This window comes from Jatropha curcas, chromosome 1, assembly GCF_041381405.1.
Source record: "Jatropha curcas cultivar XTBG-Jc1 chromosome 1, XTBG_Jcur_1.0, whole genome shotgun sequence".
Classification (NCBI taxonomy): Eukaryota; Viridiplantae; Streptophyta; class Magnoliopsida; order Malpighiales; family Euphorbiaceae; genus Jatropha; species Jatropha curcas.
This window is the reverse complement of record NC_143151.1, coordinates 20052171-20065119: the sequence shown is the minus strand read 5'-3', so window position 1 is coordinate 20065119 and position 12949 is coordinate 20052171. Positions and strand designations below refer to the sequence as shown.

Here is a 12949-nt window from a genome sequence, read left to right as displayed (position 1 = left end):
TTTTTTTTAACAAGAATTAAATCTACTTCTTCAAATATGCCATATCAAGCAATAAGCTATATAAATGATTAAAAATAGCTGCTACCATTATATCAAAGAAACCTTGAGTTATTGATTAAACTCATACATCATATGCTACTTAACCCATTTCCCACCAAGAACTTAATTTATAACTTCTTTTGCATTATACCGCAATAATTGTTCAAGCTAATTAGTTAAAATGGCATGCTGCAATTTCAGGTTTTCTCAATTCTTTCGCCATTTCATTTTATAGTTTAATTGAAATGGTACAATCAAGGTTTCTTTCATAACATAGCAAGAATTCAACCAACTACCAATAATACCTACAGTAACGAATCATCATTTCCTTACAAAAATTCATAATAGATTCAATAATCTAACTATTCTATATGTGAATTCAATTTATAGCTTCCATTTATATATTTTTATTTATCGAAATTTCTTAGTTAATCTTCATAACAGTAACTAAGAAGTTCTATTTCTATATCAATTCTCCTATTCAGGATCAAAATTCATGAAATATATTGAAAGGGTTGAAAATAACTTACTCTACTCGTCGGAAATTCAAAAAGGAAAACAGATGGAGCGACTGAACAGATCGCAAACCATGATCGCAGCTTCGTAGCTTGCTGTGTCAGCCGGAACGGGAAAGGAGGGAGCAAAAAGGGAGACCCAAGCTTCGTCGTCGATAGAGAGAGACTGGTGTCGTCGGAAAATCGAGGAGCAGGAGGCTTGACACGACTTTCCGATCGAAGGATGTCGCGGCTCTCCTGCGCCTTCTGCGTATGCCAGAAACGAAAGAAAGGAGAGAAGGGGTGTCGGAATCCGCTGTGGCGAGGAGGCTAACTTGATCGGCTCCGGTGGCTGAAATGGGGAGGGAAGGAGGAGGAGGGGTCGCGCGTTGGCACTGGCGCAAGGAAGGAGAAGGGGAAAGAAAAAAAGAAAAAAAAAAAAGAAAAAAAGAAAAAGAAAAAAAAGAAAAGAAAGAAAAATCTTGGGCTTCTAGACCATTCCGGTTCGATTCGAACCGGTTTGATCTAATTCAATGATTTGGCTCAATTAGCTTGGTTTTCGAGTTTTTCGCTTGGTTTTCGAAAAAATCGAATTGGTTTACGGGTCCAGTTTAGCAATAATAAAATACTAGCTGGTGTAATCTTATTGGTTCAAATAAAAATTTTATTTTTAAATGAAAATTCTACGAAATTAAATTTTCGGGTCGTTTCATTAATAGAGTTCAATTAATAAAAACTCTTTGCTTTATCATTTTCTTTGTTTTTAGAGATATTAATTATTTTACTCTTAATCTCTCAATTAAATTTTTATGTATTTTTTTTAAAAGAAATTAAATTTTTATCTAGAAATTCATTATATTATTAAACATTATATTTTAATGCATTCATTTTATATATTAGGATATATATTTAATTCCTAATATATGTATTCAAGATTTAATTATGATAATAAAATAAAATTTTGTAATCTATTTAATCAATAAAAATAATATATCTTCATAATTTTGAGAAAAACATATTATTTGTGTTAAACTCTTAATAAAATGAATAATTAAATCATGATCGTCCAAAAACTTAAATAGAGGATTTAAAAGGAGTGAAAGATTACTTGTACGAGTACTAAAGTGCAACCGCGTTAAAAAAAATCTAGTTTTATATTATATGTATTGTATTTCTCCGTGCTAATGTTCCTGAACCAATTCTCATGACTACGCTGGTGACACATCGGTAACTTTCAACTTTGAACAGCAATGGAGTTACCGTCTCCGGCACCGGAATCCATCATTCTAGAAGACTTTGGTCAAAAGGTTGACCTCACCCGGCGGATCCGGGAGGTTCTCTTGAACTACCCGGAGGGTACTACGGTACTTAAAGAGCTCATACAAAATGCCGATGACGCCGGTGCCTCTAAGGTTCGCCTCTGCCTCGACTGCCGCGTACATGGCTCCGATTCTCTCTTATCCAACTCCTTGTCCCAGTGGCAGGGGCCAGCGCTCTTGGCCCATAACGACGCGGTTTTTACTGAGGAGGATTTCGTTAGTATTTCAAGAATCGGTGGCAGTGCAAAGCACGGCCAGGCGTGGAAGACTGGCCGGTTCGGTGTCGGTTTCAATTCGGTTTACCATTTGACAGATTTGCCTTCGTTTGTGAGCGGCAAGTACGCTGTGTTATTCGATCCTCAGGGAATTTACCTGCCAAATGTTTCAACATCAAATCCTGGAAAGAGAATCGATTTTGTTTCCTCTTCAGCGATCGCACTTTACAAGGACCAATTCTCTCCGTACATTGCATTCGGTTGTGACATGAAAGCTTCCTTCGCGGGAACTCTCTTCCGTTTCCCTCTAAGGAATACACATCAAGCAGCGACCAGCAAGCTATCGAGACAAGCGTACTTGGACGAGGACGTATTGTCAATGTTTGTTCAGCTTTTCGAAGAAGGGGTTCTTTCTCTACTGTTTCTCAAAAATGTGCTTTCTATCGAGATGTATGTGTGGGAGAAGGGAGAAACTGAGCCGAAGAAGCTCTATGCCACCCGTGTTTGTACACTAAATGATGATGTTATTTGGCATCGTCAGGCCCTTTTGAGGATGTCAAAAAGGGGTTCCACTGGGTTGGAGGAGAAGAATGAAATGGATGGCTATTGGGTTGACTTCTTGAGTGAGAAATTTGTTGGCAACGAAGTTAAGAAGAGGACTGATAGGTTTTATGTTGTGCAAACAATGGCATCTGCAAATAGTAGAATTGTTTCTTTTGCTGCAACTGCTTCTAAAGAATATGATGTCCAGCTTTTACCTTGGGCTTCTGTTGCAGCATGTATATCAGATGATTTATCCAATGTAAGTATGAATTTTTTTTGGCTTTCCTCTTTTTTCTTTCTTCTTTATTTTATTTTATTTTTTAGCGGAGATGTTTGGTCTAATGATCTTAGCAAGTGGTCTGAACCTTGTTAATTTTAGGACGCAATACTTTATCTGTTTATTGTCTGCAAGTGCATGAATGAGAGAGCCTAGTCGATAGGGGAAAGAGAGGATTACTTACATGACTTATTGGACCAACAAACCAGAATAAAGTATTTATTGGAGAATATTGCTCTTTAAAACAATGAAGCCTGGTATGGTGGAAGAATCCATCTAGTTAATTCCATGTAAATGATTTAAGGCTTTGTTAATGAAGTGGTAAAATTCAATGAGATCTTCTAAGTGTTTTTATTGGTATGAAATTTGAAGGTTCTATATATGTTTGTATGCCTTCCTTTGTTTAACAACTCCTTCTGTTGAAATAAGTTACTCTTTTTCATTTTTGATTCCAGCAAAATAGCATTTTGGAGAATCTCATGCATCAACTCAAAGTAAATTATTGGTTATTTATTTGTTTCTGACATATTTTTCATGTTCTAAACATGAGAAGTGCAAATATTTAATAATTTTTTGTTCATTGGATGAACAACATAATAGGGGATAGAGTGGACCAAGACTGTCTGTTATATTTCTTCAAAGACATAATTTTTTCAGCATTTTTATTGCTATCCAACGTAGCATGAACAAAGGTGGAAGGATTTGTGTGATTAAGTTATTTGGTATTCTGACATTATAGAATATGCTACTGCCTGGCCTGTAGTGTATTGGTCTGCTAATTCTGCTTAGTAGAATCAACATGGGTTTGGTTTTTTAATAGAAATTGATCATATTAATAGCTAGATTGCTATTTTTTCACTAGAAATGACCATTTTTCTTATCTCCGTCTTCCTTCTCTTTTACGGGCTTAGAGGATTTTGGCGAAAAAGAAGGTTGATAATGTTAGCATATTGTTAAACTTAATTGAGGCTCAAACTATAGGATCTCCTTTTCTCTGTTAATGGTGTGCCTCAAATTGAGTCTCTCAGTTGCTTGTAATTGTGTAATCTGGCAGTTTTTATGTGGTAGCTTGTTGATGTTGGAGGCTTAAAGGATTATTTAGATGAAATGATCAGATTGGTGCACCTAGGAAAGGCTTCCTCTTGACGATAAGGAAGTGTCTTTGACCAATTTGTTCTAGATTGTGACTCTTTTTTAGAGGGAAGCAACCTTTGTAAGCCTGACTTTCTTTTTACTTATTGCTCTAGATTGCAACTCTGGACTGGTATTTGCTCAAAATGGGGGTAAAGTAGAATAGGGATAGGTATTTTCTTTTACATGAGATATGTGTTGTCATAAGTGCCAAGCCTTAGTAATTTCGGATAGCTACGAGGCAATGCATGGACCTGCCTACAAGTCATTTTTTGGTGCGCTAGAGCTCAAGGAGAATAGTTATTTTCAAGACATTATAAAGTTGGGAGGGCTAATCATGATTTATGGTCTGTTTTGTTTTGTGGCATTAAGTGTCTGGATCATATAGAATTATTTGCTTTAAAGCTTGCAGCAGCCAGAGAATGGCAACTTCAGACTTATAATTTGGTCTCTTTTCATTATCAAATTCTTCTTCGTTATAATGAATGGGAAAAAGAGAATGACGCTACTTAATGGTAAGGAGATAATAAATTTCTATTTGTATTTGAAGAAACACTTATCCAGGCTTGAAGGTACTCATTGATGTGATCAAGCCATCATCAACTTTTTGATTATTTGGTCTGTGGCTAGATATATCTGGGGGGTTTTTAGGAATAAATCTTTCTGCAATAGTTTTTTTTTTTCCCTTGTTGTAAATATTAAACAAGATTCAACATTCTTTTAATATCAGAAAGAATATTATAGATGCTACATTTGAGGTCCCTTAGGCATTACACCTAGATTAGGCTTCAAATCTATGTGAAAAGCCCTTGGAATTTCTCTAAAAGTGTCCTCTGTTGAACAAATATTATGTACATATATATAAACTTGAAAATGCTGCTAATGATTGGTTTTGAGGAGTTGGCATAATTTTTGCTATTCTAATTCTGTGATTTAGAAATAAGTGCATTATTGTGCAGATTTACTTTATTCCAGGTGTATGATTATCAACTTGGAACGTCTATTTCCTTTAACATGCCAATCTATGAATGTCAGCATTTCAAAGTGACTGTCTTTCTGGGCATGTTATCCTGATGTCCACCGTAATTTAGGTTCTTGAATTGATGCTCATGTAAGCTATCTTTTAACTTTTGCAGATAAGTTTATTGGTATCCAAATTGATAGTCGTGTTCTTGCATGTCCGTATGTTGAGATTGAGATGCTTTTAGGAAAATCCACAAGGTGTTGCGTTTTTGAATGCTTCAATACCTGTTCTACTCCTTTTCTTTAGAACTTTGCAGGCTCACCTTGTTATAATATGATTATGCACAGAATGACGATCTGAAGCGTGGTCGGGCATTTTGTTTTCTTCCACTGCCTGTAAGAACTGGACTTAATGTTCATGTTAATGGTTACTTTGAGGTTTCTTCAAATCGTCGTGGAATTTGGTATGGAGAAGACATGGACAGAAGTGGAAAAATTCGCTCTGTCTGGAATAGACTTCTTTTAGAAGATGTTGTAGCTCCTACCTTTAAACATTTTCTGTTGGGTGTGCAAGGGTTGCTAAGATCAATAGATTCATACTACTCTTTATGGCCTACTGGTTCCTTTGAAGAACCATGGAACATATTAGTTGAGCACATGTACAGAAAAATTGGTGATGCACCTGTGTTGCATTCGGAATTTGAAGGTGGAAAATGGGTAACACCAATTGAAGCCTTCCTTCATGATGAGGAGTTCACGAAAAGCAAGGAACTTGGTGAATCCCTGCTGAGATTGGGAATGCCTATTGTCCATTTGCCTGTTTTCTTGTTTGATATGCTTTTGAAATATGCTTCTGGTTTTGAGCAGAAAGTGGTTACTCCTGATACAGTACGTCAATTTCTCAGGGAATGCAAAACCTCCCTTGTGACATTAAGCAAATCATACAAACTTGTATTATTGGAATATTGTCTTGAGGACTTAATTGATGAGGATGTTGGTATTCAAGCTAGCAAACTGGCACTGATTCCTTTAGCAAATGGTGATTTTGGAGTATTCTCTGAGGCTTCCAAGGGGACCTCTTATTTCATTTGCAATGAGTTAGAGTACATGTTGCTTGAACAAATTCATGATAAAATTATTGATCATGATATTCCTGTTCACATACTTAGGAGACTTTCTGCTGTTGCAGAGTTGTCGAATGCAAATCTTACAGTTTTCAGTGTTACATATTTTCTTAACTTATTTCCTAGATTTGTACCTGGTGAATGGAGATATAAAAGTAGGGTTCTGTGGGACCCAGAATCTTGTAGTAATCACCCAACTTCGTCATGGTTTAAGCTGTTCTGGCAATATATTCGAAGTCGATGCAAAAAATTGTCCCTGTTTGGTGATTGGCCCATCTTGCCATCTACATCTGGGTATCTGTACAGGCCTTCTAGACAGTCAAAACTGATCACTGTTGATAAACTTACTGTTCCAATTCGTGATATCCTTGTGAAGATTGGATGCAAGATACTTAACACAGCTTATGGAGTTGAACATCCAGATTTGCCTCTTTATGTGTGGGAAGGTAATTGTGCTGGCGTCTTGGAATCAATTTTTGATGCTCTCTCTTCAAATGGTGGCATAATCCAGACATTTTTTCATAATTTGGGAGCTGAAGAAATGGATGAGCTTCGGAGATTTCTTCTTGATCCAAAATGGTACTTGGGAGACAACATTGATGGTTCTATCATAAGGAATTGCAAGATGCTGCCTATTTTTAAAGTTTATGGTGGAGGGTCTGTTCAAGGCGTTCATTTCTCTGATCTAGAAAATCCTCAGAAGTACCTACCGCCATTAAATGTCCCTGAGAAGTTTCTGGGTTCTGAGTTTATTATGACCTCCTCAAATAGTGAAGAAGAGATTTTGATGAGATTTTATGGAATTGAGAGAATGGGGATGGCACGCTTCTACAGGCAGCAGGTGTTTGATAATGTTAGAGAATTACAGCCTGAGGTTCGAGATAGTATTATGCTTTCTGTTTTGCAAAACTTGCCACAATTGTGCATAGAGGATGCAACTTTCAGGGAATATTTAAAGAACTTGGAATTTGTCCCTACATTTAGTGGTGCTGTCAAGTGTCCTGCAGTCCTCTATGATCCACGTAATGAAGAGTTATGTGCTTTATTATCTGAGTCTGATAGTTTCCCTTCTGGTGTTTTCCAAGAACCTGACATGCTTGACATGCTAGATAGTTTGGGCCTCAGAAAGTCTGTTTCTCCTGAGACAGTTATAGAAAGTGCTAGACAAGTAGAGCGACTAATGCATGAGGATCAACAAAAGGCACATTGCAGAGCTAAAGTGCTTCTTTCTTACTTAGAAGTGAATGCCATGAAGTGGTTACCCGACCACCTAAATGATGACCAAGGAACTGTTAACAGAATCTTTTCACGAGCTGCAACTGCATTTAGACCTCGCAACTTGACATCTGACCTTGAAAAGTTCTGGAATGATCTGCTGATGATTTGCTGGTGCCCTGTAATGGTTTCTGCTCCATTTCAGACTTTGCCATGGCCTGCTGTGTCATCAACAATTGCTCCACCTAAGCTTGTTAGACTACAAAGAGACATGTGGCTTGTTTCAGCTAGCATGAGAATACTGGATGGTGAATGTTCTTCAACTGCATTATCATATAAACTTGGATGGTTGTCTCCACCTGGAGGAAGTGCACTTGCTGCTCAATTACTTGAGCTTGGAAAAAACAATGAGATTGTGAATGATCAGGTGCTCCGCCAGGAATTAGCCTTGGCAATGCCAAAGGTCTACTCAATAATGACGAGCTTGATTGGATCCGATGAAATGGACATTGTGAAGGCTGTTCTTGAAGGGTCTCGTTGGATTTGGGTGGGAGATGGATTTGCTACTATAGATGAGGTCGTTCTTGATGGTCCTCTTCATTTGGCTCCTTATATTCGTGTTGTACCTGTTGATTTAGCTGTTTTCAAAGACTTATTTTTGGAGCTTGGTGTCCGAGAATATTTTAAGCCCATTGATTATGCTAATATTCTGGTTAGAATGGCTGTGAGGAAAGGTTCCTGTCCTCTAGATATACAAGAAATAAGGGCAGCCATAATGATAGTTCAGCATCTGGCTGAGGTTCAGTTTCATGAGCAAGAAGTCAAGATATATTTACCAGATGTTTCAGGAAGGCTCTTCCTTGCCAGTGATTTAGTTTATAATGATGCTCCCTGGTTGCTTGGGTCAGATGATAATAATTACTCATTTGGTGCATCTGCTATGGCCTTAAATGCAAAAAGAACAGTTCAGAAATTTGTTCATGGCAATATCTCTAATGAGGTTGCAGATAAGCTTGGTGTCTGCTCACTTCGTAGGATCTTACTTGCAGAGAGTGCTGATTCAATGAATTTTGGTTTGTCAGGGGCTGCTGAAGCCTTTGGACAGCATGAAGCATTGACAACGAGACTTAAACATATACTTGAGATGTATGCAGATGGTCCTGGGATTCTTTTTGAGCTGGTACAAAATGCTGAGGATGCTGGGGCTTCAGAAGTGATATTTCTTTTGGATAAAACTCAATATGGAACATCATCTGTTCTCTCCCCTGAAATGGCAGACTGGCAAGGTCCTGCATTATATTGTTTCAATGACTCGGTTTTCAGTCCTCAAGATCTTTATGCAATATCACGCATTGGTCAAGAAAGCAAACTGGAAAAGCCTTTTGCAATTGGAAGATTCGGGCTTGGATTTAATTGTGTTTATCATTTGACGGACATACCCACATTTGTTTCTGGGGAAAACATTGTGATGTTTGATCCTCATGCCAATAATTTACCTGGGATCTCTCCTTCCCATCCTGGCTTAAGAATTAAGTTCGTGGGCAGAAAGATTTTGGAACAATTTCCGGATCAGTTCTCTCCATTTTTACACTTCGGCTGTGATTTGCAACATCCCTTTCCTGGTACCCTCTTTCGTTTTCCTCTTAGAAGTGCTGCTATTGCCCTTCGTAGCCAGATAAAGAAGGAAGGTTATGCACCTGATGATGTCATGTCTCTCCTTGCATCCTTTTCTGGGGTCGTTTCTGATGCTTTGCTTTTTCTCCGCAATGTGAAAACTATTTCTATTTTTGTGAAGGAAGGTAATGGTTATGACATGCAACTACTGCATCGTGTACACAGAAATTGTATCATTGAGCCAGAAATGGAGTCCAGTGCATTGGATGATTTGTTCACTCTTATTAATGGAGGTCAGAGTAATGGACTTGGTAAAGATCGGTTGCTCAAAAAGCTGAGCAAATCCGTTGGTAGGGATTTACCGTATAAATGTAAGAAGATTGTAGTGACTGAGCAAAAGCCATCTAGTGTTTTGTCACACTGTTGGATAAGCAGTGAGTGTTTAGGTGGTGGGCAAGCTAAGAGCAGTTCTGTGGTTGACAAATCTCATAAATCGATTCCATGGGCATGTGTTGCAGCATATATACACTCTGTCAAGAGGGATGGGGAATTGGGTGATATCTTGAACAAAGAGGGCTCCGGTACTTCTGAGATGTTTCAATTTTCTGCATCTTCTGTTCAGCAAAAGAATAACTTTGAGGGCCGTGCCTTCTGCTTTTTACCACTGCCAATCACTACTGGGCTTCCAGTGCATATTAATTCATATTTTGAATTGTCATCCAACAGGAGAGACATCTGGTTCGGTAATGACATGGCAGGGGGCGGAAAAAAACGGTCTGATTGGAATATGTATATTCTCGAAGCTATTGTTGCCCCTGCTTATGGTCACTTGCTTGAGAAAATTGCACGGGAGATTGGTCCATGTGATTTGTTCTTTTCATGTTGGCCGACAGCCACTGGTTTGGAGCCTTGGGCATCAATGGTGCGGGAACTTTATGTTTTTATTGCTGAATCTGGTGTTCGTGTATTATTTACAAAAGCTAGAGAGGGCCAGTGGATTTCTGCCAAACAAGCGCTTTTTCCTGATTTTAACTTTCATAAGGCAAATGAGCTCATAGAAACATTATCAGATGCTGGTCTACCTCTTGTGGATGTTTCCAAGCCACTTGTAGAGAGATTTATGGAGGCCTGTTCGTCACTGAATTTTCTTACTCCAGAGTTGTTAAGAACACTGTTGATTCGGCGGAGACGTGCATTTAAGTGTAGGAGTTCAATGATCCTTGCACTTGAGTATTGTTTACTTGATTTAAAAGTTCCTACTCAACCTGATAGTTTGTGTGGTTTAGCATTGTTACCTCTTGCTAATGGTTCATTTGCTGCGTTTGAGAAACATGGCACTGGTGAAAGAATTTATGTTGCACGGGGGGATGAGTATTGTCTCCTCAAGGATTCAGTTCCACATCAGCTTGTGGATAATGGAATTCCAGAAGTTGTTTATGGAAAGCTGTGCAGCATAGCTGAGAGCAAGGAATCGAATTTATCTTTTTTGTCGTGTGATTTACTTGAGAAGCTCTTGGTGAAATTACTTCCGGTTGAGTGGCAGCTTGCCAAAAAGGTAACTTGGGCTCCTGGCAATCATGGCCAACCAAGTTTAGAATGGATGAGATCTCTGTGGAGCTATCTAAAGTCAAGTTGTAATAATCTCTCAATATTTTCTAACTGGCCAATATTACCTGTGGGAGACAATTATCTTTTGCAGTTGGTTCCTAATTCTAATGTGATTTCAGATGATGGATGGAGTGAAAACATGTCTTCTTTGTTGTTGAAAGTAGGATGTTTATTCTTGAGGAATGACCTGCAAATAGAGCATCCAGAGCTAGAAAAATTTGTGCAGTCTCCGACAGCATCAGGCATATTAAAAGCATTTCTGGCAATTTCTGGCAACTCAGAGAACATTGAGGGGCTTTTTACTAATGCATCAGATGGGGAAATGCATGAACTGCGGAGTTTTGTTCTGCAATCTAAGTGGTTTTCTGAGGAGCAGATGGATGACACATGTACTGGTGTCATCAAACACCTTCCTGTGTTTGAGTCATACAGAAGTCGGAAACTAGTTAGTCTAAGCAAACCCACCAAACAGCTTAAACCGAATGGTGTTCGGGAGGATCTCTTGGATGATGATTTTGTACGCACTGAATCAGAAAGAGAGAGAATTATTCTGACAAGGTACTTGGAGATCAGAGAGCCATCAGTTGTTGAATTTTATAAACTTTATGTACTTAACCGCATGCCAGAATACCTTTCACAGAGGGAGGCTCTTGTAGCCATTCTAAATGATGTGAAGCTTTTGAGTGAAAACGATATTTCCATTAAATCTGCACTTTGCATGATGCCTTTCGTTTTGGCTGCCAATGGAACCTGGCAACAACCATCTAGGTACTTGTTTTATACTTTTATCTTTTTCCATTTGTGGTATGGTTGGTTATATAGTTAATACTGGAAGTGTTTAATATCCTAAGTTGGTTCTTGTACAGTAACCTGTTCATGCACCATTTCTTGATTTGGTTCTATATAATGCCTTGTAGGCTGGTTAAATATGCCAAAAAAAAAAAAAAAAAAAAAAATTTAGCAGTGTTTTCCTTTCTGTATGCCAGTTGACTTGCTGAGTAATTTCCATTATGGATATCACATCTCTTATTGATTTCAAAATTCTACATTACATGGAAAATGTTATCGATTTCCTGTATCTGTATTTGATTCTATTTAATGCATTGTAGGCTGGTTAAATATGCAAAAAAAAAAAAAAGAAAGAAAAATTTTTTTTTAGCGGTGTTGTCCTTCCTGTATATGTCAGTTGGCTTGCTGAGTAATTTCTATTATGAATATCACATCTCTTATTGATTTCAAAATTGCATGGAAAATATTATTTGAAGAGCTGCTCCACGTTTGCTAAATATGATGTGACTCAGGCTGTTAGGGCATTGCACCTTGTATATCTTGATAGACAGTACTACAAAGCCAGTATATATTTCTTTTTATTCCCCTCAGGTTACATTGACATTTCTTTCCTATTGCTTTTTTTTGGGGAAAATTTCTTTCCTATTGTTAGTACTGTGCTGTACTTAATTAGTAATTTTGTTTGAAAAGTCGAGCTTCTCCTTGTTACTTAATAAAATGTGGGGCTCATGTTTTGGGGCATAGCATCAGTAAATATATATATATATATTAAGCTACTATATATTTCTTTTAATTCCCCCCAGGTTGCATTCTCATATTTCTCCTATTGTTAGTACTGTGCTGTGCATACTTGATTAGTTTACTTGTTAGTTGCATGTTTGATTTAAAATAAACTGTGAGATGGAGTCTTAAGGTATGAGTTGCTTTCAGTACAAAAGAAAATTTTTTAGTTCTGTCCTTAGAATTTTCCACTCTCCTTAATACAGATATTTGCTTACGATTTTAACTATAAATGTAAGATATTCTGCTTAGGTTGTCATAATGTTTTAAAAGTAAAATATAGTGTGATTTCTGTCTTCTCATTATTGCACCATTTCCTGATATTTGGAATTGATATTAGCAATTTTGAGGAAACTTGGCTGCCCAAAGTAATTGGAGGTATTTAGAGAGAGGGGGAAAAAGATTATGAAGTTTTGGTTGAAGGGAAAGGCAAGGATACTGAGATATTGTGTCCTATTTGCAATATTTAGATCTAAAGGAATGCATTGCTTTTAAGAATAAAACTTCAGTTTGCAGTTATTATAGGACGATTCATTTTCTGGCTTCCCTGTAAGCATAATCTTCTGGGGATTTTTGACCAGTTGTTTCTAGTTGGTATCAAAGTGATGGGAGTCTGTAGCTTTGCTAACACCTTTCTTTTTGTTTTTTTTAACTGTTTGTTTTTTAAAATGGCTAAAGTACACCTTATCATGGGATGTGAGTTTCTCATAGATCATCCATATGGAATTTTCTTCTTCTGTGGATAAGCGAAAGGTGAAATTTTGCACACAAGTGAAATTGAGGCATGTTTTTGTGTTGTGAAAGATAGGTGTGGCTATGACTTAAGTAAATTAACCAT

At 37.5% G+C, this 12949-nt stretch overlaps 1 protein-coding gene across 1 annotated transcript in view; it reads left to right on the top strand.

Annotated features, from left to right (window-relative positions):
* Positions 1-1692: 1692 nt before the first annotated feature.
* Positions 1693-12949, top strand: part of LOC105628927 (Zinc finger, C3HC4 type (RING finger) family protein) — a 28708-nt gene continuing 17451 nt past the window's right edge. Inside the window, exons 1-2 of the mRNA XM_012210418.4 lie at positions 1693-2869; positions 5330-11310. Coding sequence (XP_012065808.1) covers positions 1784-2869; positions 5330-11310 — 7067 coding nt within the window. The 5' untranslated portion in view covers positions 1693-1783. The remainder of the gene's footprint in view (positions 2870-5329; positions 11311-12949) is intronic.